The sequence below is a fragment of the Pelecanus crispus genome, chromosome 26 (genome assembly GCF_030463565.1).
Source record: "Pelecanus crispus isolate bPelCri1 chromosome 26, bPelCri1.pri, whole genome shotgun sequence".
Classification (NCBI taxonomy): domain Eukaryota; kingdom Metazoa; phylum Chordata; class Aves; order Pelecaniformes; family Pelecanidae; genus Pelecanus; species Pelecanus crispus.
In genome coordinates, this window is record NC_134668.1 from 2,203,915 (window position 1) to 2,228,412 (window position 24,498).

General features: G+C 45.6%; 2 protein-coding genes across 3 annotated transcripts; one reads left to right on the forward strand and one right to left on the reverse strand.

Annotated features, from left to right (window-relative positions):
* The first annotated feature begins 1,696 nt into the window (after positions 1-1,696).
* Positions 1,697-19,840, forward strand: CERS5 (ceramide synthase 5). Of its 2 annotated transcripts, XM_075725105.1 has the most exons (11): positions 1,703-1,902; positions 7,781-7,886; positions 10,020-10,150; positions 11,132-11,189; positions 11,817-11,867; positions 12,573-12,665; positions 14,026-14,154; positions 14,440-14,546; positions 16,438-16,594; positions 17,782-17,811; positions 19,532-19,840. In XM_075725105.1, exons 1-11 carry the CDS (start codon positions 1,703-1,705, stop codon positions 19,682-19,684), a joined length of 1,215 nt encoding a protein of 404 aa, XP_075581220.1. In that variant the 3' UTR covers positions 19,685-19,840. The 2 variants fall into 2 exon arrangements, with proteins under 2 accessions (XP_075581221.1, XP_075581220.1); XM_075725106.1 differs by lacking the exon at positions 17,782-17,811 and having other exon boundaries at positions 1,697-1,902.
* Positions 19,841-21,119: 1,279 nt separating this feature from the next.
* On the reverse strand, positions 21,120-21,278 carry COX14 (cytochrome c oxidase assembly factor COX14). Its single transcript, XM_075725092.1, has one exon. The coding sequence runs from the start codon at positions 21,276-21,278 to the stop codon at positions 21,120-21,122; it is 159 nt and encodes a 52-aa protein (XP_075581207.1).
* Positions 21,279-24,498: the final 3,220 nt, after the last annotated feature.

The following is a 24,498-nucleotide window of genomic DNA, read 5'->3' on the forward strand; positions in this document are numbered from 1 at the left end:
AGGGTGGTTTTGTTTTGGGTTCCCCCCTCCCCCCCCGTTCTTAGAAGCTTCCCTGTATTGCAGTTAACCTTCACTTAAGCCTGAGGTGGGTTTGGTTGGGATAGACAGGGGCTAAGACCTAGAAGAAATGCAGTACGTGTCCTGCAGCAGCATGAGAAAATGTACGTGTATGACACATATAAGGGAAGGAGGGAGATAAAGGGGAAAAGCAGCCAGCTATCTAGCTGGAAGGTATTAGCAGTTGCACATCATGAGGTGTACAACCTACTGCTAATTTTTCTTTCTTTTTAAGGAAGAAGTAAAACTTGATTTGTACAGATAGAGGTATTGCAAAACTAAGAAAGCTGATGTGCAAGCACATGCTGCTTTCTGTAACCTTTGTCTCTTCCTAAAAAAATCTGTTTGGTATCAGATTTCTTCAAACTACTAAGCAACCGGAGATCTTTCTGACTGGAAATTGTGCTAAGTGTATTTAAAAAGGGAAGAGTATTTGTTGTGGACTTGGATTTATTGAATATGCCTGTTACTTGTTTCTTAGGGAATGCAATTGAATTTTACAATGCATCCCCACTGACATGATACTAAAGCAATACTGGCTGCAGTTACCAGAGACTTTAATGTTACACATCATTAGCTCTAGTTAAATTGGAGGCATCTGTGAGTCTCTGAGATACAAGGACCCCTACTGTTCACTTGGACTGGCTGAACATCTTCAAGGAGAAATTAGCACAAGCGGTACTGTTAAATAAAGTCATTGATTTAAAAAAAAAGTGAACAGATCGTGAACTACCCTGTCCTTGAATCTATTAGTTATCATAGTATTTGAGTGCTTAATGGGCCGTTTAATTTGCTCTCAACTGGACAGATGCCAGAAGAGCCATTACGGGAAAGATCCTTTGATACAATGTACAAGGAAGTTGATGCTGACCATCTTTATGGAGTTTCAGAACCTAACTAAAAAGTTTACACAAAGGCTAGGCTTTGTTACTTGGTAACCCTCATCCCAAGACTGTCCAGCTAAGCCACAAATTTTTCTGAATGTTTTAAAAGCTATAAGGAGTATCTTAAACTTTGCCAACCAGTGTACCTCTCACTCTCTGCTTCGTGCTTAAATGTTAAACCATATCGCTATTAATAAAACTAACCCTTGGTGTCTTACCATGAACTCTTCACGTGAGAAGTTGCACTGTCGTGCTTGCAGCTCTGGGGCCCTTCCCTTCAGAGGCGAGCGAAAGGGGCTGTGGGCCGGTCTGAGGAGTCTGGCCCGCGGTGTGAGCGGGAGGCCGTTTATCTGCCTGAGCCGGGGCCTTTCCGCGGGAAGAGACCGGGCTCCCCTCCGGAGTGCGTTTTAGGCCACATTAAAGCCTGTCTTGAGGACTTTGCTCAGTCAGAACAACTCGGCTCTGTTCGCGGAACCCGCCGCGCCGAGGGCCCGGGAGCGCGTGACGGGCCGCCTTCGCGCCACGGCCCTCACAGGAGCCCGCCGGGCGGGCGCGCGGACGCCGCACTGCGCCTGCTCCGAGCTAACGGTCCGCGGCGGAGGCGGGGCCCAGGGAAGCCACGCCCCTCCGCGCCAGGCTGCGCGTGCGCCCTCGCCGCGGGGCGGGGCGGGGCGGGGCTGGCGCGCGGCGCCGCCCCGCTGTACGGCTGCGGTGGCGGCCTCAGCTGCGGCCGCCGGGAGGGAGGCGGGCGGCGGCGGAAGATGGCGGCGGCCGCGGCGGCGGCGCTGCGGGCCTGGTTCTGGAACGAGCGGTTCTGGCTGCCGCACAACGTGACGTGGGCGGACCTGGCCGGGGAGCCGGGCCCGCCGGGCAGCGGGCTGCAGTACCCGCGGGCGAGCCACGTCCTCTCCGCCTTCCCGCTGGCGCTCGGCATCTTCGCCGTGCGGCTGCTCTTCGAGAGGTAAGCGCGGGACCGCCCCCGCCGCGGGGCGCCCCCCCGGGCGGCGGGGCCCTGAGGCGGCGGCGACGCCGCCCGTTCCCGCCTCGGGGGCCAGCGCGCGGCGAGGCCGCCGGTGTCTCTTAGCAACGGGAGCGGAGCGGAGCGCAGCGCCCCGGGGAGCGGCGGGCGGGGGGCCCGGGCCGGGCCGCGCTCCCCGCTCGCCCCTCGGGCAGCGCGGAGGCCTTCCGCGGAGGCCGTGGCGGGCTCGTCGCCCCCGGCCTCTCCCGAGGCTCTTTTTGCGTGGAGCCATTGTGGAAGCCTGTCCCGGGAGCCGCTCTGTGCCTGTCACGACATACACGAGCCCGGAGGGCTCCTCTCTCCCTTGACTTTGGATCCCGAGAAGCTCCTCCAGTGCTAGCTGAGGTAGCGCAAGGAAAAAGGCTGGGGCATTCACCTTTATTTCTCCTCCTGTCCAGGAGAGCCTCGGCTGGACGAGAGAGAACTGCTGCTCTGCAGCTGGTTTGCGTGTGCTGCTGTCTCTGCCTTTCTTGTGCTTCCCTTGCGAGTTCCTGGATGAGGAAATAGGACTTGCTTGCATGGCCTAGTATATTATTAAACAGCTCGTGGATCCCCTGCATCTCGGGCATGATGGAAGTGCGTATCTGCCCGTAAACAGGTGTAATACAGTATTTCTCATTTGCTTGAGTATCCATAAACGTATGATATTAACTCTTCCCTGGGGCAGAGGTTTATCCTTTCTGTGATGTGTTATCTCTTGCAGCCACACGCAGGGTGGATGGTGTGGGTGACATAAATACTAATTAGTAAAGCAGCTTATTTAGGAAAACTGTTAGGTGAAGCAGACCAAGCACCAGGTATTTCTGTTCAAGTAGTTCATTAAAGATTGATTTAACCTTAAATTTCTACATTGAAAGGGCAGAAGTGTTTCTAAGCATGAAAGGGGCTGTAGAACTAAAGTGAGTAGGAATCAAGTTGGGTTTGTTTTGTGGGTTTTCTGCAAGAAGTGTGAGTTTTCTTGAGCTTTCAGAAATTAAACAAGAAGAGAGGACTGGGGTGAAGTAAAAAGATAGGCAGACTGTGGAGAAAAATGAAGCGGATCAGCAGAGTAAGAGAGAAATTTGAGAGGCTCTTTGTTTCTCCATCTTACCCTTCTGCCCTCCAAAAAAAAAAAAAAAAAAGAAACCAGTGCAGAGGACCCAGGAACACATGTGGCAGTGCCAAAATCTTATCTCAGCTTGGCGTGCTGCTGCTAGTCTCGGCCAGATGTTCACGCGTGCTAACAGATGAGGAAAGGAAGTTGTAAGACAGCGTGATAGCCCTGAATTGGGATATTGTAGGAAGGTTTCCTCACTCTCCAAGCCCTGTTTAGTCCAGGTGTCTTAGTCTGGGGCAGAAGTACAAAAGATTCGCGTTTCTCTGGGGTGTGAAATGTTAGGAGTGATACAGTGAATCCTACCACACCTAGCAACACAGTCCTCCTGGTAGCAATTACTTTATCCTGATAATGTCTACCTGGTTTGTGAAATTTCTTTTGCAGTGTTAATTTAGGGAGGAGTCAAATTAAGTCCTCCACCTACACAGTAAAACCTGGAAACCGTAGCCTGGTTCCTGAGAGGGTGGTTCCTTCTTTTTTTTTTTTTTTTTTCAGCTATCTTTGCTATCGGGGCTCAGTGGTGGTATCCTGAAGTGAAAGCAGATTGTGACAGCAATGTCCAGGGCAGTTTCTACTATGTTTATTTTAAAAGACTGTGTTTTTTAGGAAATGCTTTTCTCTTTCCTCCTGCCACTTTGAACAGGTCATAAAAGTTCAGATTTGTCTTAATGAAATCTGGTTGTGCATATACCCTGATTCAGGCTTTGGGGCTGATTGTGTTGAATGTCTTCCTTGCCACACAATTGGCAATCGGACTTGGTGACTCAGAACTTGAATTATATACTTGTGCAGCTCTTTTGTTTTAGCTTCTCTTCATTTTTTTTCTTTTCTCTCTCCTTTTGCTTTAGATCTTCAGTGTGAGGAAGTGCTTTTGTGACACTGACACTTGTAATGCTGACACATATTTCTGTTAGTGAATGCCCCTATAAATTAACCTTTGCATCATCATGTTGGTAAAATACTCATTAGGCTGATTGTGGGAAGTGTATGACTGTAGAGATGAGACAAGACTTGCAGAGGAAGGTATAGTCCTGACTCTGGTAGGGGGGTGGATTTTTGTGCAGGCAAGATAAAGGAGGACTTCTACCCACAAGTTTGTTTTCATTGCTTTTTTTCTTGGTTATACTTGCTGTTATTTCTCCCTACACATCTTGTCCCACTGCAGGCACAAAAAAAATTCCCAGGTGTCTGCGAAAACCTGGAGCCTGTTATTCATATGATGTGTTTATAACTACACTGGAATGCCCTTCAGATATGCTTGTTACTCTACAGGTCTGAGGAAGGATCTGCAGCTTGTGCTCAAGCTGGGGGGGAGAAAAAAGGGATTTTTAGATGTTATTTCATCAGGTCTGTCTGGAAAATTAGGGATAGTTGTGGAATGAGGTGGCTTAATCTTAACACAGTGAAACTGAGCGATTATGGAAAGATGAACTCTTACTTTGAGTGCATACTTTATAAATCTTACTATTTCTCAGGTTATTCTTCCTTTTCAGAGCTATAATAAGGAGTCACCATACAAACTTGAATGTTCCATAAAGAAGGATTCTGCCTTTGGGTTTGTGAAGTACAACGTGCCTGAGAAATATTTGTTCTAACATATGAGTCTGTGTACTTGCAAATTGGTGTTGGTTTCAAAATCAGTCTATCTTAATAACTAGCGTGAAAAGGGTAGCTTGGTAGATATGACTTAAGCCAATGACCAGATAGATACCTGTTCAGAAAAGTGTAATAGAAGTATTTAAGTGATGATAATTCCTTGCTGAGGTGTGGCAGTAAGCTGACCTTGGGAATAGTTGCTGCAGCTAAGATTTCTGTGGAATCATAAAATAATTTAGATTAGAAGGGACTTATGGAGGTCACCTTGTCCAATCCTCTCCAAGCAAGGCCAATGTTTTAGTCAAGTCAGGTTGCTCATGGTCTTGTGCTGTTCAGTTTTGGAGATCCCCAAGAATGGAAATCTGGGCAGCCTGGGTTTTTTGGTGCTTAAGTGCTGTTGCTAGGCAGAATTTTTACTCTGTGGGATACAGTGCAAAACTTGCACATCTGAAAACCTATTCTGCGGCCAAAAATATAAAATGCCACAGAGGCTTTAAGTATGAGTTTTCCTTAATGGGCACCTAAAGGAAATAGCATGTCACCTGGATATTTTTGACTGACCACAGGATTGATCATTCACTTCATATTCCACCTGCAAGGTAGTAACTGCTGAAGGCAATTGGACCGTGGCTGTTCAGTGGCCTCAGGAGCGTGAGCCAGCCATGCCCAGCCCAAGTGAAGACACCTTGCATGGCCAGAAGGACATTTGTCATCTGCAGTTCCATTGCACGAAGCCGTTACTTGTGGAGTTAGAGAAGCTACATTATGGTCTTGGGTTAGACTTCCTTAAAATTAATGAAATCCATTGCTGCCATCCTTTTTTCTTCCTCTTTCTGTGACTGGGACTACCTCCATTGCCTCCATTTTTTGTGACTTGTCTGTCTGCTTGTGTTGATGTCTGTCTGCTTCTGTGCACCTGGAAATGTTTGCGGGTGGTTTTTTTTTTTTTTGTTTGCTCTTTGGTCACCTGCATGCTTGACTCAGTAGCTTGAGTCCTGTGCTGTATCTGTAGCCTGTGGCTTACTCTTGATTCCCGCCTCCACCCCAGTTTCTGGAAACATCTGTATTTCTTTTCCCCTAAGCCTGCTAGTGAAGGAAGCCTGCTACTCAGGAATAGTTTCATGAAAAGTTTTGAGGTTTGGTTCCCCCCCACCCTTGCAATCTTTAGGTCCCAAAGTGAATTATTTCTGCATCTTTTTTTTTCTGAGGAGATCCTGTTTCTTCTTTCCTTGATGCTTCAGGTTTTGAATTCCAGAATAATGCCAAAACTTTGTATGGATCACTATGAGATTTCTTAACTGCTCCTTCTCTTCTTCACTTGTTCTTAAAACAAAAGAAGACTCTCCTGAATAATAAATTAATTGAATGTGTAGATTTTTAGGTTTTTCAGTTTTCTTCTCTTACATGAGGAAACTGACCCAAACTGAGTGTCTTCAGATCAGGATTTTTTTTTTTTTTTATAAAGCTGTAAGCCCTATGTTCCAGAAAATGAAATAAAAATACTTGGCAACCTGTATTTGCACAGGTGTACTTCTTTGCTGCTGTTGTGGTATATCCTGTAGGAAAGAAGAGTATAAAGATGTAGACTTTAATGGGGGTCTAGCAAAACGTTTCATAACATCAGAACATGATTTCTGGCTGGTGGTCTAGATTACAGAGGAAGCAGTGAGCCTTTTGAGCCAAGCTAAAAGGAAATCACCCTTTCCTTTTTTTTTTTTTTTTTTTTTTTTTTTTAAAAAAAAGCTATGGCTGGTGAAATGAACAGGATGTATGAAGAAATGGGGCAGGACAGTGAAACCTGTGGCCACGGTGTCTATTACTTGTTTAGTATTTTCTGAGAGCAGGGGAGTTCCTTTAGGATTAGTCATGAGCTGATCTCTAATTTCTTAAGGGGAAAACCCCACAACCTGTGTCTGTTCTTAAACGCAGTCATAGCTATTTGTTACTGAAGTACTACCAGTGCACCCCCAAGAATGATTGCTGTTGGAACACTTATAGTGATGACTGTCCTGAATTTTAACCTCTCCTTGGAGAGAAATGGTAACAAATGTAATGGTTGGAAAAAGCATTTTCTGCTTGATGGCACTCTGAGTCTGCTAAATGAATACATGTGTAATTTGTTGTCTTCAATTCAGTTGTCTCTGAAATGATCTCTGTTTCAAAGCAAAATAGATTTTATGATGCAAATGTTGGGTCCTTTTCAGTTTTGAGAAACAGGTTCTTTGCTTTCTTTCAAAATAATTGATTAAAAAAACCCAATAAAAATTGCTCCTTGAAACCCCCCCTCTCTTGCCCACCAACAGGAGAGAAAACGATTCACATGTTCAGGTGACACATGCATTTTCCTTAAAATCCTGTGCCTATTTTGACACAAAGGTACAGCAAAACCAAACAATTTTTGAACATGTATGTATGCATTTGAGTTGCAAAACCAGGCTCATTTTTGGAGTGTCTGTGCTATAAAATTCACAAAGTGTTCGATCGGCTTTTGGAATATGTGATGCATACAGGACTGAGTGAGATACCAAGATCTTGGGTCTTTCAGACTGAGTGACTTCTTACATCTTCCTCACTCTCCCGAAGGAAACAAACCACTTTATTTTTCCCAAAGACAAAAAAAAAAAAACCACCTCCCCCCCCCCCCCCCCCCCCCCCCCCAAAAAAAAAAAAACCAACCCAAAAAAACTGTGTGTCTTTTAGGAACTGTGTCACTTGAACTTCCCTTTTTTCTGAGGTATGTGATGCCAAGGCATGTTCTGGAAGTAAGGCATTTTGTTTATAGGGCTACAAGGGCTCTAGCATTCATGTTTGCAGAGGACTCCTATCAGTGATCTATTATGTTATTTCTCAGTAATGAGAATCACCCTGGGGGAACACATTCTGATCCTTACAAGCCAAGGACATTAAGATTAAATTTTTCATTTTAGATGTGTGTACTGTATGTGCTGTCTGCAATTACCATTTGATATTACTTCACCTGTGAAGTTATTTTTTAAGCAAAGTGAGTGGAGATCTTCTAAAGTTTTTTGGATAGGTTTTGCAGTTGGTGACAAGTCCGGGTCCTTGTAATTTCGGCAGAGGAGGGAAATGGATACCTTGTTTTAATCTAGCTCTTCCTAACTCTTTCAGGTTTATTGCCAAACCATGTGCCATAAACCTTGGCATTCAAGACAGTGGACCTCACAGAGCCCAGCCCAATGCAATTTTAGAGAAAGTGTTTACATCTATCACTAAGGTGAGTCCTGCTTCAAGTTCTGCTGGAAATGGAAGCCTATGAGTAGCGGGGGGGGGCAGCTTTTTGCTTCTACTTTTCTAGTTTGAGAAATGCATTTCACACTATGCATGCACAATGAGTGTGCTCTTTCTTATTTTACTTTGCCTGTGGCATGTCCTTAAAGTAAATTCTCTTTATGGCTGACCTATGCTTTTGTGCACAGAAGAATCTTTTTTTGAATAAAAATGTTCTCTTTTTAGGAAGATACGAGGCTTCTTCCTTTAATTCCCCGCCTTTGTCCAAATTGTAACTCCTGTAACAGGTGGTAATAAGAAATTGGTTTAATAAGAAATTTCCCAGTATCTTTCACTTTCTATTGGAAAAGTGCTACTCTTTTCCTTGAGATCTATTCCTTAGCTGGTTTTATTGGCCAGTTGTGTGAATGCCTTCCTCTTACTTTTGCCATCTCATGTGGAATTGGACAACAGCCGTCACAGTGGAAGTCAGTTATTTAAGGAAAGCGCTCAGTCAATGGAAGCGTGCCCTGATAAAGGGTAGGACATTTAGTGTTGACAGTAGGTGTTTCTTTTGATTGTTCCGTGGCTTTTCTTTCACTGAAGCTGACAGTGCTCCTTCACTTCAGAATTACAGAATTCCGCGCTCACTGTCTGTACTCTATTGAATGTTGACAGTGAAATCCACACAGACAGCATGATAGATTTTCATTAAAGATAATGAAGTGGAAGGTTTTATGTTCTGATTTGGTGATGCTGAACTTCATTTGGAGTGGAGCAGATAAAGTGCTCAGTGAATGGAAGGGGAATTCTGTAAAAAACCCTACTAAAACTCGCCTCATGGGAACATGAAGGTTTTGAGGTATTTGGAATGATGTGTGAACTGAAAAGTCCCTATGATTTGATGCTGGTTTTGGGGAGGACTTTTATGTAGGGGATGTCCTTGAAATTAATGTTTAGGAAACCCATGAGGATGCATGCTGTGCAAAATGTATCTATCTTATGGAAACAGAGCTGTGTTTAACTGTACCGGTATGCTTACGTCTGCTGTTGGATTTGGAGAATCAGAATGTTGGGTGGCACTGATGCAGGGGAAAAATTTCATTGCTGTTCTGAAATAGGAGCTCTCTAAACTTTCCTTTGAGGCAGGTTCACTTCCAATGCAGAAGTGTCAGGTAGCCTGACCCATTAAAACCTAGAACAGTGCAGAGAGATCTGGTTGTGATGGATTTACAGGAAAGTCGCGGTCTCAATACTGCAAGTCAAATGACAGATGATTTTGCTTTTCAGTTGAACAGTCTGGTGACTCTTTATTAAATCAACATCCTGCATAGTTTTTTGGGTTTGTATGTAACTCAAGCAGTAAAATGTGTTTATCATCTTTCAGTTGTAAGAGCTCCCTGGCAGAGCTTGTTAAAAGGACACTGGTATGAAACTAATGTGGCTTATCTCAACCACTGGGCCATTTTAGAGGTAGTTATCGGGTTTTGTTCACTTTGTCTCTTATAAATCCATTTATGTCATTATTTAAACAAATGAACGGCCAGTAGACTTTCCGGTCAGGGAACAGTGATATATTCTTTATCATACAGTTATTTCAGTTTTCAAATTTAATTTTATTTATAAACTTTGGTAACAGAAATAACGCCACCTCTGTGATGCCCCTTTGGAATATACAAATATCTAGTGTGTTAAACCAATTCTTACTTTAAAGTTTCTCTAAACTTACAGTGAGTAGCAACCCTTAAATATATTCAGCTTTGATCTTCGTGAGTTCTGGACTGTTTGAATTGATGTGCAGTTTCTAACAGGTAGGACAGGATGTTTTAAAAGCTCCTCCCCCCAAATTAAGAAATGGAACAATCGCATTCTTTGTCATAATGTGCAGTCAAATGACGAAATAGATGAGGAAATGTTAAACCAAAAGCATTATGAATAATTAAGTAATTAGCGGCTTATGAAGGTTAAACTTGAATGAACATTTGTGGCAATGGGTTCCTGCTTCTAGTCTGTATGTAGTGCTTTCCTAGCATGGGGTTTTTGTTCTGTGTGCATCATTTCTATCATAGTACAGAGGGGATCTCAGACTGAAAGTAGGTTGAGAAGTAGGAGAAATGACACTTGTTTCATTTTCCTTCAGTCTCCAGATGGAAAGAGGTTAGAAGGCTTGTCAAAGCAGCTAGACTGGGATGTTCGAAAGATCCAGCGCTGGTTTCGTCATCGGAGGAACCAGGACAAACCCACCACCCTCACTAAATTTTGTGAGAGCATGTATGTTTGTGCGGAGGCCAAGATGTGGCTTCATCTTAAAGCTCCAGCTGTATGTTCTCTTTTCTAACTGAAACTGTGGTCAGCTGCTAATTTAAACAAGTGTCTTGGGGTTGGCTGGTGGAACATTAAATTCTTACATAAGTGAATGAAGGAAGTTAGGAGGGCTTTTTAGAATTCAGTATTCTAAAATATTTTGTATATGTGCATGAGAGACTAGAACACATGTACAGGAGTTATTCCTGTGAACGGTGAGCAGCTTTAGATAGTGGGCCAGGTCCTTAACGCACACATAGTGCTTCGGTGTGCATATACGCATGCGCACAACCTGAGTAATTACGCTGAAGACAAGTCTGCTGTCTGCACAGTAATGTTGTAGACCAGCATTTGTTCCCAGACAGAATGACCTTATGGCTTACACAATGATGCATATACTTTTATACAGATGCTTCTTGGATTCCTGTTCTTTTCATTTCAGTTCATTCTTTTGTTCTTTGTTTCTTTCTGAATGCTTGCAGTTACCTCTGTTAGTGTAGTAGCATCTGAATATTTTTTTCCTGACTTGTTATTTCTTCTGTGCTGGTTTCTTTCCTTTCCAGTAACTTTCTTCATATTAATTCTTCCCCCCAGTATGGTTTTGTCTACTTAAAGCCACAAGGTAAGAGGGACAAATACATATATTAGGATACCTTCTGGATAACAATGACTTATCTTGTTGTTGTATATTAAAGCATATGAATGATGCATGTTCACTCTGAACTTTATTTCAAACTTGGCTGTTGGTGCAAACTCGTGTGTGGTGTGAAAACTATTAAATAGGTTTATCCTTACATGAAATGTTTACAAATGAAGGATTACCGTGTGGTGGGTGAAAGCTTTTCAGGTGTCAGAATTGGTTTTTTTCACAATTGTTCTAGTTTTTTTACAAATGTTAACCAGAAGCTACTTCTATTTCATAAGTCTAATTTTTGCTTCTTTTTCCAGGTGGAGATTTACATTTTATTTAAGTATATTTTTTTATGGAATCAGGTTTCTCTGGACGGTGAGTTGGTCTGTCATCCCTCCGCCCCTTGTTGTTCTGTATGGTGTGCAGCTGGGTTATGGCTGCCCTGCTGAAAAACAGGGGGTTTGACTGCCTGTGTCACTTCTTCAGTGCTTGCACCTAGCTTAAAACAAGGGAGGGTTAGTCGTGATAGTCATCTTTCCGTTCCCTTATTTGAGATCCTGGGGTTCCTGTTTAAGAACCTTCTTTAGACTATAGGAAAGCTTCTATACAGGTCTGTCATTATGGAAATATTAGAAACTTATTTGTCCTGTTACCCCAGAATGGGACAGAACTGTGATTTTTGCTTTGTGGGTTGTTTTTCTTCTGTGGAGAGCCACTTTTTTTTTTTAAACTCATCTCCCTCTTGAAGGGACACAGATTCATCTCTTTGGGCCTCTATTATTATTAGAGCTGTGTGATTATTCTTTGAACTTCCATTGCAGTATAACTTGTCTTTGACTGCAGAAAGAATATTTTAAATCACTAGGGTGCCTTACAATAAATTTAGCTTGAATGGTAGAATCAAGATACAATTTCAGCGAAACAGTACTGTAGTGGTCAACTGCCTTAGATGATAGGGAAGAAAAAATCCAGTAGAGTAATAACTTATCTTTTTCCCTTTAGGCACCCTGGTTTTGGGACACACGACAGTGCTGGTACAACTACCCTTTTCAGGTAGGAGATAAACACTTACTAGATTCGCACTTTTTGCACAATTTCAGTTTTTATTTTTTGTTAATGATAGCAGATTGAAACTCAGACTTGAGTGCTTCTCATTATTCTGTGGGGTGGATGCTGCACAGGCTGCAACCTGGTAAGCTTTCTAGCGAGTGAATGACCATCCCATCCCTTTTGGAAGGCACAAAGGTGGCACTTACTCTTTCTGTCTTCAGGTCCTGGTTAGGTTTGTCAACAGCAGTGTTTCCTCAGGTAGAACTGACTTGGTTCATATTCATTTTATGTTTCACTTGCTGCTGAGATTATGCCTAATTTTTTTTTTTCACTTTTAATAAAGTTATGCTGGTAACTTATCTACAGTGTTGTTTTCATTATGCAGCAAGTATGATTGTATAGAGGCTGACCAGTCTCTTTCAGTGCCTGGTTTTCCTAATCCAAGAGGCTGCTGTATGAGTTGTGACAAGGGAATCTTACTCCTTTTGAATAAAGCTCAAATACACAAGTATGTTTGTGTGACTAAGCCTAGAGTAAGACGTCTGTTGCTTAAGCTTGTTTTTACTAAACCTTAATTCTGGATCTTTTAACTTATCCCTCAGCATTCTGGAGGAACAGAGTGGGATGGGAAGGAAGGAAAAAGTCAATTTTAATGTAAATTTTAAAGTACTTTGTCTTCTAACTGTGCTATCTTTGTTTGTTTTCCAGCCTCTAACATCCAGGCTTTATTATTACTATATCTTGGAGCTGGCCTTCTATTGGTCTCTCATGTTTTCTCAGTTTACAGACATTAAACGGAAGGTGAGATTAACTAGAATTGCACTAACCACTTTGCTGAATAGATAGGATTAACAAAAAATATGAGTGTGTCTGGCCAGTAAAGCTAAAGCATAGTAATAACTGTATTTTCTTCCTCATTCACATCTTTGTGTAGCCTGCCTCCTTCTGCAATGACTACCCAGTCCTGGGGAAAAGGGAGGAGCAAGCCTGATATGCAACCTGGTATATTCTTGAGAGTCCCTTTCACCTTCCAGGGGAAAGAACAGAATCACTCGATACCTCCCAATAAAAAGTTATGAAACCATAGTGTAAAAATAGATTTAATTAGAAGGCTTGCAAGAAAACATGAAAATGAGATGCTCAAAGCAGTACCTTGCTGAGCTGGGTGAGAAAATGGCAAACGCTAAAGCAATAATAAGTGGTTTTTTGAAAGTAATTTTTCATCTGTGTGTGTAGCAGAATGATGACTGGTTGCAATTGCCGGAATCTAATTCCGCTGTGTTATGTTCTAGGATTTGGCTTATTGTTGCTGTTGGAAAACAGTTCATAGTAAATCATGGTTTATTGTTTCTGTTATACAAACAGCAAAGTAGCAAATTATCCCAATTCTTGCATTGACTGTTCAAAAAGAAAAGTTTGCCTGGGATTTTTCTCTGTACTGAAATATTAGCAGGTGAGGCACTACAGAGTATCCTGGAGCTGCAGAAAGGGAGTGATGAACAGCATCTGTGATACTGTTTATAATGTTTAATTTTGTACTCTGACTTTAAGAAAGTGGATTACATTCCCCCCTGCAAGCATGGTAAGGTACATTGACATGGAAGAGTTGTTGTACCCAGGGGACTAAACTGGAAAACAGCCCTGAATGTATGTGCATTGTAAACATTTTTTAATGAAGTGGTCTAGTTATTGCTGTTATCTCGTGTTCTACGCCTGCTATGCTGTGGCAGGCTTTTGCACACTGACAACAGTAACAGCAATGTACTTAAAATTTGTGCCAAGAGCTGAAAGGACTAGCAATGCGACTAAAACCATAAGGAGCCAAAAATAAGGGTCATGTGTTGTCCTGTCGATCTTTTCAGTGGGGTCTGGAGGCATACTTACCTTTACCTTGCATGTGTGTGCCAAAGAGACTGTGCTGTGCCCGTGTATGCAGAGTTCTGACTTCACAGGAGCACAAATGCTGGGAGAGACCTTTCTGGAACCTTTAGCGATGATGGTTAATGTTGTGTGATGAGCTGTGCTCATCATGTAAGGTGGAGTCAGAGTCTGAACTGGAGTAATCCTGTGACCCCAGTTAGTCAGTTTTGTGGCTCTGTTCCAAACCTTTGTATTTGTTTGAGAGCCAAAGAGCCTTTTTTTTTTTTTTTCCTGTTTCCAGGACTTCCTGATCATGTTCGTCCATCATTTGGCTACAATTGGACTCATTACATTCTCTTACGTGAATAATATGGTGCGGGTTGGAACTCTGGTGCTGTGCCTCCATGATGCATCAGATTTCCTTTTAGAGGTGAGTTGCCTTTCAAATCTTTGCATACCTAATGCTAGTGTGGTCTCAGGAGAGCAAGCTGACTTTCCCATTCTTGATAAACTACATTGAATATGCCATAAAACTTGTGCTGCTGATCCTGCCGTGTCAGCTTTTCCTCATAACTGCTTTAGTGCTGAGAATAATCCCTAAATGTTCCAAACTCCTTACAGATGTGATGGCTTGAGGGTTTTTGAAACTCTACAGCCTGGTAATTACATGAATGCACAAAGGGAGTAATATTCTTGTGTTTCTTGTCTCTTTTAGGCTGCAAAGCTAGCCAATTATGCCAAGTACCAACGTCTATGTGATGCTTTCTTCATGCTCTTTGGTGTCGTATTCATTGTTACACGGTTGGGCATTTATCCTTTCTGGTAAGCACCTTGAGCTGTAAGGTCTTGTTTGTTCTTCCGATCCTTTAAGCAAAGCCTTTGCATTTAGACTTCTTGCAAGTATTCCAACCTGTCCCTCAAGGCAGCCTGAAGTTGCAGACAACCCAAGTACTGTTTGGAGCAGTACGTTCAACTGGGCATATGAAGAAACCTCTCAACAGTCAGCTGAGGGAGTGTGAAAAGTGACTAGAATCCTAATGCACAGCTGGCCCCTCTTCTCTTACTGCAAAGTGATGACAGTGCTTACTAGCTGGAGCCAAGTCAGCCGGTATCTGCTCTGAAAGACTTGAAGAGTTGTTTGCTTCTCTTAAGAAGTTTTGGAAATAGTTACAAATGAGGCATGGTCTCTTGAGGTAAATTTGATTTTTGAGTATCTGGCTTAGTCATCGTTGCAGTTTCTGATTCTTATGACACTCGTGTCCTATCCTTGTGTCCTGACTGTTCAGAGCCTGAAGTAGGTCTTAGGTTTCGTGGGAGGTAAAACCCTGGCTAAATGGCTTATAGCTAATCATCCTGTAATGAGATTCGCTCTCACCTCAATAGGTCAGGCTTGGTGAGGTTCTGCTGATGAGCTGTTATCCACTCCTTTCTGCTGAAAGAGGTTTTCTGTGGTGAAAATTTGGTTGCACCTGATTATTACATGTAGTAAAAATGAAATAAACTGAGTATTTATTTCCTAGGCAGTGGACAGCTTGCATTCCCGTTCTTTTTGGGTGCCTTGACAGTAGGCAGAAACAATACTCAGTGCTTTGGTATCAGGGTTGCAATTAAAGCTCTTGCTTGTTTTCCAGTAAATGCTGGAGTAAAGGAGTCTGGATAAGGAAGAGCTTTAATTCTCATGTCTTCATAAACTCCTTCCAGTAACAGATGAGATAGTTGTCATTGTTTTTATTGCTGTTGTCTGTCATGAGGTGATGCTCTTGCATCATGCTATTGCTCAGCAATCCTGTAAATCTTTAATGTATTTTCCACTGGCTGTAATGTAATTCCTCAACTTTGTAGAGAAATCTGGCAAGCTTGAAGTGGTATTGCAGACCCTATGCTATTTCACTTCATGTATATTCTCTTCCCTAATTAGTAGTATAAAACATCAACAGGTCTCTGGAATTGCATTTAATTCATCCATAAACTGGGTACGAGTTAGATGTTTCTGTAGCTACATTTTTGGGGGACTTGGGTTCTTCTTTGCAAGGCTTGTTTTTCTCGTGAAATGTTAAAAGCTATGTGAAATGAATGACGTCTTTAAAGGTCCCTCCATACCTCTCTACTTCATAAAATCTAAAGTGTTTATTAAATCACTTAAGTGCTGGCAATAACTCCCAGCGACAAGAACAGCAAAACAGTAATGAAAGTAAGCGCAGAGCTTTGTCCATAAAGCAGTTTCTAGTCCTCCAGCTTGGCAGGAGGAATCTATAAAAATCTGAGGGAAGAGAATAGTGCACGGGGAGGGAGGCCGGCCTACTGGGAACAAAATTCCTTCCTGATCTTGAAATATGGGTGAGGACTGCCCAAGTATGAATGTGTTAACAGTTGTTTCGATGACCAGTGCAGCTTGACATCACTTCCTGTAAAGTTATTACAAAGGCTTATGCGTTTGAGAAGGAAGTCGGTAGCAGATCTGTATGTGTAACCAAATTGCAGAACGTTCACATCTTCTCCTGTTTATTGCTCAGTTCCAATGTTTCTAATTAGCTTTAGTCTGTCTCCTAACTCTGGCAAGAGACTAGCTGCATCACTGCTCTGACAGGAGCAAAGCAACAGATGCTTAAACGAGATACAAACTGTTGTGCATCTGGCCAGTCATCTTAATTTAGAGCTGGAAGCCATGTTACCAGCACAGCCGATCTGTAATGTGTTTCTGGATCTCTTTTAGGATTTTGAATACAACCCTATTTGAAAGCTGGGAGTTGATTGGTCCTTATCCTTCATGGTGGCTATTCAATGGGCTTTTGATAACCTTGCAGATTTTGCATATCATCTGGTCTTATCTCATCATTCGCACTGCCTACAAGGCCCTCGTGCGGGGAAAGGTAAGATTGCTGGAGACTGTTTTGGGTCCTCTTTCCTACAAGCCCTATTAAGCAGTCGTGAGAAACTGGGCCCTTCAGTGAGGGCTGGTGCTAGTTCTCAAGGGGCTTGCATCAGGAGTGCTTTGTAGAACGGTAGTTTTTTTACCTTGGTTGCTCTGCAGACTTGAGTTGCCAGGTGTATACAAAGGCAGGGATGCTTTCCTTTTTGTTCTGGTCATGCAGGGAAATAATGCCATTTTCCAGTACGTTCAGATGTTGTAATAATAGTGATGATGACAGACTTGTTATGTACTTCGTTTGGAGTTTAAGGTGGTAGTGGGCTCTTTTTTGAACAATCCTATAAGATGTTTTCCATCTTTCCAACTTCAGATGGTTCTTGGATGTGATGAGGGTTATGCATCTTCCACTTATGAGCGCTAACACAGGCTTCTGGCTGTCGGTGCCGGCCAGGCATTGAGCCGCAGCATGCAGCGGAGAAGGGGTTATCAGGAACACGGTGGAGTTTGCTGGCTGTTACTGGGCTAATGGGGTGCAGTCAAGCTTCAGTCCTGAGTATTCTAATTTCAATTTGTGTTGGGAGTCTTAGGGAGAGGGAGGGTGAAACTACAGCAGCTGGTTAACAACAGATACTGCCCTTAAGAGTGAACAATGCTGACTTGGCTGCAACCTCAGTTGCCAAGCAAAAAGGTGTAGTTCAACTGAAGTAACATGAGACAGGGCAAGCCAGTCTAGGAACTCATTTGGCACCCAGCCCACCCATCAAGAGAAGCCACTTCCTTGGCAGCTACCAGACAGCAACAGCTGATTTCATAGCAAAAATGCCTTTTTTTTTTTTTTAATCAGATAGTTGGTATTCTGATCTGAGTTTCTCTCATGGTTCTCCTTTATTTTGTGTTTGACTTTTTAGCTGCCCCTACACATGGAATGTAACCTTGAAAAATATTTATATCATAGTTGTCTGTGGCAGTGACTGTCAGGGGAAGGCATGTTTCAGAGTTTGTACATGATCTTCTCATCTGTTCTCCACAGCTGCTACTGCAAATGTCTTATTTTCTGTCTGTGCAGCTGTTTCTGTATCCTGAGGTCTTTTTTTCCTTTCCTTGGTTCTCTCCTGTCCAGGTGACCTAGCCAGAGAAAGGACTCTAAGCTCTGTCTTCTTCACTCTTTTCTCCTTTTCTCTGTGCCAGATTGGAGCTGGACAGTTTCATCCTTTGCATGTAAGTGTGATCTGTGCTGCTCTTTGTTCACTGAAACACATCTGTGTCTGTTTCAAGGCTAAGACAAAAGCAAAGCTATGGTCTTGGGGCTTTAGGTGGCTGGTGCCTTCTCTTAAAATGTTTCTCTCCCTGGTTGATACGGTGCTGGTTCTGACAGTGTGCTAAAATGCAGGTTTTTCCAAAGATCAAAGCAGTGTCCTGGGGTTTGTTCTTATCTGCTGTCAGCTGGCTGCATGACCTTCACCTTTCTGCTTTTATACGCCCACAGAGACTCTGATATCTGTCTTTACTGCTCATTAACACTGTGCTGAGTGGAAGAGGACAGGAGAAATGCAATGCTTTTTGCAAAAATGTGTAGAACAGTCACTTGTCCCCTAAATAATGGGAGAAATTTCAAGGGATTTCTGCTTCCTTCCAGTGACCCTTTGAACTTCCAACATAGCAGGAGAGTGGGGAAAGATATCAAAAGTTCTGGCAACAGACAGAAGCTAGTACATCCAACAGGCCTCTCAAAACCAATCCTGGAGATCATTAACTTTACCTGGCTTTCTGCCAGATCTTCCCTCGAGTTCAAATACTTCCTGCCTGGTGCTGTTCAAAAGCCCTAACCCTGACTCCAAGCAAGCAGAGCAGAATGAAATCCTTGGAAAGGTGCTAGCCGCAAAGTGCTTGCACATTAAGTAAATGAGGGCTGTTAGTTGCAGAGGCAGAAGTGTGGCGAGCCTCCTGCCTTGGGGTGTACAAAGCACAGGCCATTCGCGCAGTCACTGCTCGGCACTGCTGAGTTTATGGCTCGGGCACCCTGCCACCAAGCAAGGTGCTTGTTTGCAGTTGGGGCCGGGCTCAGGATCTCTTCCCTTCACCTGGTGCGGTTGGCTCTGCGGTGCTGGTACAGTGCCCTCCTGCGGCACTCGGAGCAGCCGGCAGCAAAGTGCGCATGGATCTGCTTCAAAAGGTTCAAAATCCCATGCACAAATGAAATTCAGCTGGATTTGCAGCCAGTCTTTTAACTAAAGGCATACCTCTGTAAAGCAGAGCTAGATCTCTGGGCTGAGATGCTCCTTCTGTTCCTGAATGGGTGTTTGGTGGATTAGATAGCTGTCTTTGTTCCACAGCCCGCTGTCCAAACAGACTTTTTCTCGTAAATGAGTTCTCACGTGTGAACCACAAGCTGTGAAAATGGGAGGCACTTAGTGCAAACAGTAACGTGATAAATATAGCTAGCTAATTTTTAAAATATTAAAGCTGTTCCCTGTAGGACAAAATGGTCTCTCTGATATATACATGTTTTTTGGTCATCATACCCACTGATGATTATGGTGTGAGAAGTTTTTTTGATTCAAACCAAATTGATTAAAGGCCACTTTTCCAAACAACAAATCTAGAGTGCAGCTCTTGGAAGACAAGAACAACCAAAGATCTACAGTGTCCTCTGATCTGGTGAGAGCAAAGAAAGTGTAGTGCTCTCACAGATATACAGAGTATTTGGAAAATGGAACTCATATTTCCAGATTGTCATTTTCAATGACATTGCATTCTGTATGTGATGACAGGTTCCTCCTTGTGAGTTTGAAGTCATTCAGGATTAAATGTAGAAGGTAAACCTAACTGACTGAAGCTGGTTAATCACACGGACACAACCTTCCAACTACTGTTTTCTGTGAATTTTTCAACTTCCCTTCTCCCCTTTCCACTACCAAATTTCATTTGAAATGTTTAGGTATCAAAAGATGACCGCAGTGATGTAGAGAGCAGTTCTGAAGAGGAGGATGTGACTTCCAACAGCACAAAAGGAGTTTTCAGCACTTCGAGTAACGGCTCCAACCGCATTAATGGCCACGTGGCTAGCAGCCAGTGGACAGAAGAGGAGTAAGGCTGTGGGTTGGCCTTGAGCGAACACGAACTTGTCTTTAAATATCTAGTTGTGTTGAGCTCCACATTCCCAAGCGATCTTTAATCAAGATACCCCTTCCCCAGAAACCTCCAGCAAATCTGAAATGGGCACAATCCAGACCAGTCAGAGGCTTTGCACAACAGAAGGGATAAAGCCGATGACTAGGGCAAAAACAAAGCTGCAGATTTCACTTTAAGCCATTTTGTACTTAAATCTTAGTCCCATCGATATTTGCAGAGGTGTCTTTGTGATAAACTGGTTTTTATTAGGATCAGCTCAAGACGGAAAAACTTTGGACTAGGCTGGCTGCCGACCGCAGGAGGGTTACGGTGCCATTTCAGTGACGGTTTGCTCCAGTGCAGGTTCAGCATATCTCCTTGATGCACTCCAGAAGCCACTTAAGAGCATGGAGAACGCAGGGTCCCGTGGTTCCAATGCCAAGCTACCCTGTCTGTAGCAGAGACTCTTTTTCTCAGTCCTGCTGTGAGCGCTCTGGACTACAGCTGAGCTTTGAACTGGACTCTGCTACAACAGAAACGTTCTAACTTGTCATCGGGGTGCTGTGTGCTAAGGAGGTTATAGCTTACATCTCTGCTGTCATGAGGGACCAGGCCAGCGTTTGCTGCCTATTTTGGTGCTGCAAGCCCCTCTGAAGTCTTGACTACAGCCTTCTGAAATGGGGGAGGGGGGTTGTTTATTGCCCCTGAGACAACTATCACAATACATAACTTTTAATTTTTTTTTTTTCTGTTGCAAGTTGTGGTTTTGAAGATGTTTCTAGACCTACTGGCTACAGTTGGTTCAGCTAGGCTGTGAGGGTGGACCCGTACTGGTGGGCTGTGTTTGAAACATCTTATTTTGTGGAAAGTTAGTGCTCCTTGTCTGTACTCCAAGACAGAAGCGAATGTTGCTCCTCTGATTTTGCAACTGTGTGGAGGAATCACTGGGCTGGAAAGGCAGCCACACTATAGCCTTTTGCTTCTTTTTTTGTTTGGTTTTTTTTTTTTACTCAATGGTACTTGGGGGCAATGGAAGACCCATGTGTCAATCACGAGCAGAACTTACTGAGTTGTTACTATTTTATAACATTGTTTACTCTTATCTCCGATTAAAAGATGCTTCAGAAACCTGGCTGACATGTTTCATCTTGAGAAAATAAAATCGAGGACACTGCATGCCCCTTTTCTGTGACCCTGCGCAGCTGGATGGCTGACCGACGCCTCTGAGATGCACCTTGTAAGGTGAACAGGGCCTGTTCTGTGCCGTGTGGGGCAGACACCACGCAGCACCACGCTTTGGCGTTTTCACACGGTTTTTATTACGCTCCGTCTCCCTCCCCCAGCCTGGGGAGGCCGCGGGGCCGTTTTCCTGCTCCCCCCAGCCGGGAAAGGCGGTACCGGGTCCCGGGCCGCCCTCAGCTGTCGGGGCCGGCCGCGGCCTCCCGTTCCCGGCGGCGCTGGAGGAGGCGGTAGGCGCGGACGCCGCACAGGTACCCGCCGTAGACCGTCAGCAGCGCCATGGAACCGGAGAAGGCCTTGTAGCCGAAGTCGGCCAGCTGCTTGCCGGACACCATGGCTGCGCCTGCAACACAAGGCGGCGATCAGCGGGGCCGGGAGCGCTCCCTCCCCCGCCCCATCCCGCCGGGATCGCGTCCCCGTACCTGCGCCGTCGGGCTCCGGGACCGCCGCCGGGCTCCGGTACCACCACGGGGATCCGGGACCGCCGCCGGGCTGTTCCGCTGCGCTTCCGGTCAGAGCCCCGCCCCCGCCCGTCACGTGGGAGGCGGAGGGGGGCGGAGCCGCCGCGCTGCCTGCTGGGACGTGTAGTCTGCCGAGGCGGGAAGCTCCCGCGGGACCTGCGGCGCCCCCTCGCGGCGGGCGGCGGCGCTGCCGCTCTTTCCCCTCAGGCGCCGCTCCGGGCGCAGCCCCCGGGTGATGGCGGCCCGCCGGCTGATGGCCGCCCCGGCCTGCCCCGGCCTGCGGCCCCTGGGCCCCGCTCTGCTCAGCACAGCCCTTGCTACTGGCCCTTCTCGGCTGGGCCATTCACCACGAGGCACGCCACAGGTCGCCCTGCGTGGCTGCGGTGCCAGCAGCCCTGAGGGGACTGTCCTCAGCTGCACAGGGGATGGAGCAAAGGCCACGCCAAGTCCTGCTGAGGCGCTCGGAGGCTTCGCCACCCTCCCTGAGGGCCCAGCCTGTGCTCACAGCCAGCGAGGCTCCTTCAGGAGGCCGTGCTCCTCCAAAGGCACTAGGGCAGCTTTTGACACCCAGCGGTGCTCTCCTCCCGAGCCCCGAGCTCCTTGCTAGCGTTTGAACAGTGCTGTCACGGCAGGGCTCGGCGCTGAGGGCTCTGTCAAGCACTGAGGCTGCAAGAGCCAGGCCACCCGCCCCTCTCCCTCATCCTTTCCCCAGGCCACTGCACAGCAGCAGCTCCCGAGGCTGCAGCGTCCTGCAGAGCCTGGATGTGCTGAGGCTGCAGAACATAACTCCAAATGGCAAAGGGAAAACTTTTTATAGCTCATGAACTTCAGCACTAGTGCAAGGCATGGGGCATCTAAAAGCAAGACACTTGTCCACTGGCCACCCCCAGATGAGACTTGGGACCTTCAGCAAATGCTGGGAAGGCCTGCAGGGACTCGGCCCTGCCAGCAGCGCATAGCATCAAAGAAACCCACAGGAGCAGGGATGCACAAAGCACTTCCATGACCGAGGAGCTAACAGCTAAATGCAAGTCCAGAACACAATTCCGGATCCTGCTGCAGCTCCAGGCCGGGGCTGGCAAGAATTTAGCAAGCCAAAGTGAGAGATTGCCACGTGTCGAGGGCGGAGAGCTCAGAGACCCTCTCTCCTCTGTGAGCCTCGTGTCCAAACACTTGAGCTGGGATTCCTGAAGCACTTCAAGACAAAGGCAACTAGAAGTTGTGCCAGCCCTGCAGGAACACGCTGGACTTCCTTTATCCTCCCTCCAACCTCAATAAAGTTCCTCATTAGAGGAAGCCGATGCTGGCTACTTTCCGTATGATAGCTCAGTTGAATTTAAAGGTCGTAGGGTGCCTAGTGAGAAAGCGTGTCTAATAAAAGGCACAGAAACAACTGCAGTGCCAGCAGATTAAATTCCCCTAGCAAGAGGCTGAGCGGAGGGCTAACTCCTGGAAAGGTCACTCAGTACGAGATGCATTTCAAAGACGGGGACAAGGCAAGTCCGCGAAAAGCAGTTGGGAAGAGATGAATAAAACAACACAGCATGTCCCGAGAAGCCAAAACATCAGAGAAGGGGAGGCCTGGGGTACATGGGGCACAGTGGGGTCCTGGCCTGGTTCCTGCAGGCCCCAGGTAGAAGAGTTAAGATTCTGTACCCAGTTCAACATTGCAATCTCAACCCTCTTCAGTCCTACAGCCAAACTTTAACACTGGAACCACTGCTGAGAAAAAGCAAGTGGGACACAGTGTTATGTTGTGACTGAACAGGGACCTGCAGGGGCATTCTTCCTGTTTCTGGGACAGCACACAAGGGTGCAGAGCCAGGAGGGAATGGACAGTGCCCTGTTCTGCACTCTTAGCAAGTCCAGCAGGCACCAACCCAAAGATTGCACCAGCCACAGAGCAAAGAGCGTGTCTCCTCTCTCCTCTCCAAGTTTATTATTAGTTTAAATGTTCATAAAGTACACTGTGAGTCAGAGACCCAGCAGCACCAGGACCCGGACCGGGGGTGGACAGTGAGAGCTGCAGCAGCTCCGGCCTGCCAGCTCAGACAGGGATCAGTGAACCGCTGGACACGCTGGCCTGAGCAAACACGAGCAGAGTGAGCCAGCTTCAGAGGACCAGAGAGGCACGCGGCACCCAGCCGGACAAGGGGCAAATTTCAAAGCCACAGCATGAGGCACGAGACCTCTGTCCTCTGCTGTGATGTTGGAGGTCTCCGTGTACCTCTTGTGCGTCCATTGCTGCCCCTTGTGCTAGCGGGCAGTTTCCAGCACCCTCACAGGAGGGGCGGCAGGGAAAGGGTGGGACCTGCTTTCTTAGCTCCTATAAAGCCAAGTAGAAGCGAAGACCAGGCTAAGGCACAGACTGGAGCAAGCCAGAAAGAAGGCAAAAAGCTAGTATGGATCATTCATCTAAAAGCAACATGACCCAACTGCTTTGTCAGGTACGCTGCCAAGGGCGACACAGCCTGCCAGCTGCTCAGAAAGACTTTGGGGCAGTTGGTCCCTGCATTGCCAAAGCCAGCCAGAGGACAAACGATATAAGGGAAAAGGGCTGTCCGGGGACAGTCAGTGGGCATGGAATTAGCAGAGGCAAATCTGTGACAACAGGGGAGTTCACTGGGTGCAGGGGCAAGGTTTGATTGTGAGAGCAAAAAATCTAAATAAACAAGCTCTGAAGTCTTGCTCTGGGGCTGCCCTCACACACAAAGCATTGGCCGTACCGTTCAGCTGGCGCAGCTGGCCATGGCTGGGGAAGCAGCATACGGCAGGGTGGCAAAGAATACAATTTTCTGTGCTGGTACTTCTCAGAAAGAGCAGCGATTCTCAGCCCCTTTGAAAGTCTTTAGGAGCTACACTTGCCCTAGTGGAGCCTGGCAGCGAACCATGCCCTCGCCACGGGACAGTTAAGCCAAAAGCAACAGCAGCAAGCAGGAGAGGGCTGGTAGCATGCAAAGTGGCCCCACAGGGCTAATAGCAAAGCTTGTCCTCCCAGGCAGTGCCTCCTGCACAGCCCGTATGCGATCCCTATCAAGATGACCTGGCAGAGTCCCTCCGAGAACAGAATCCATCACAGCAAGAGAAAGTGAAA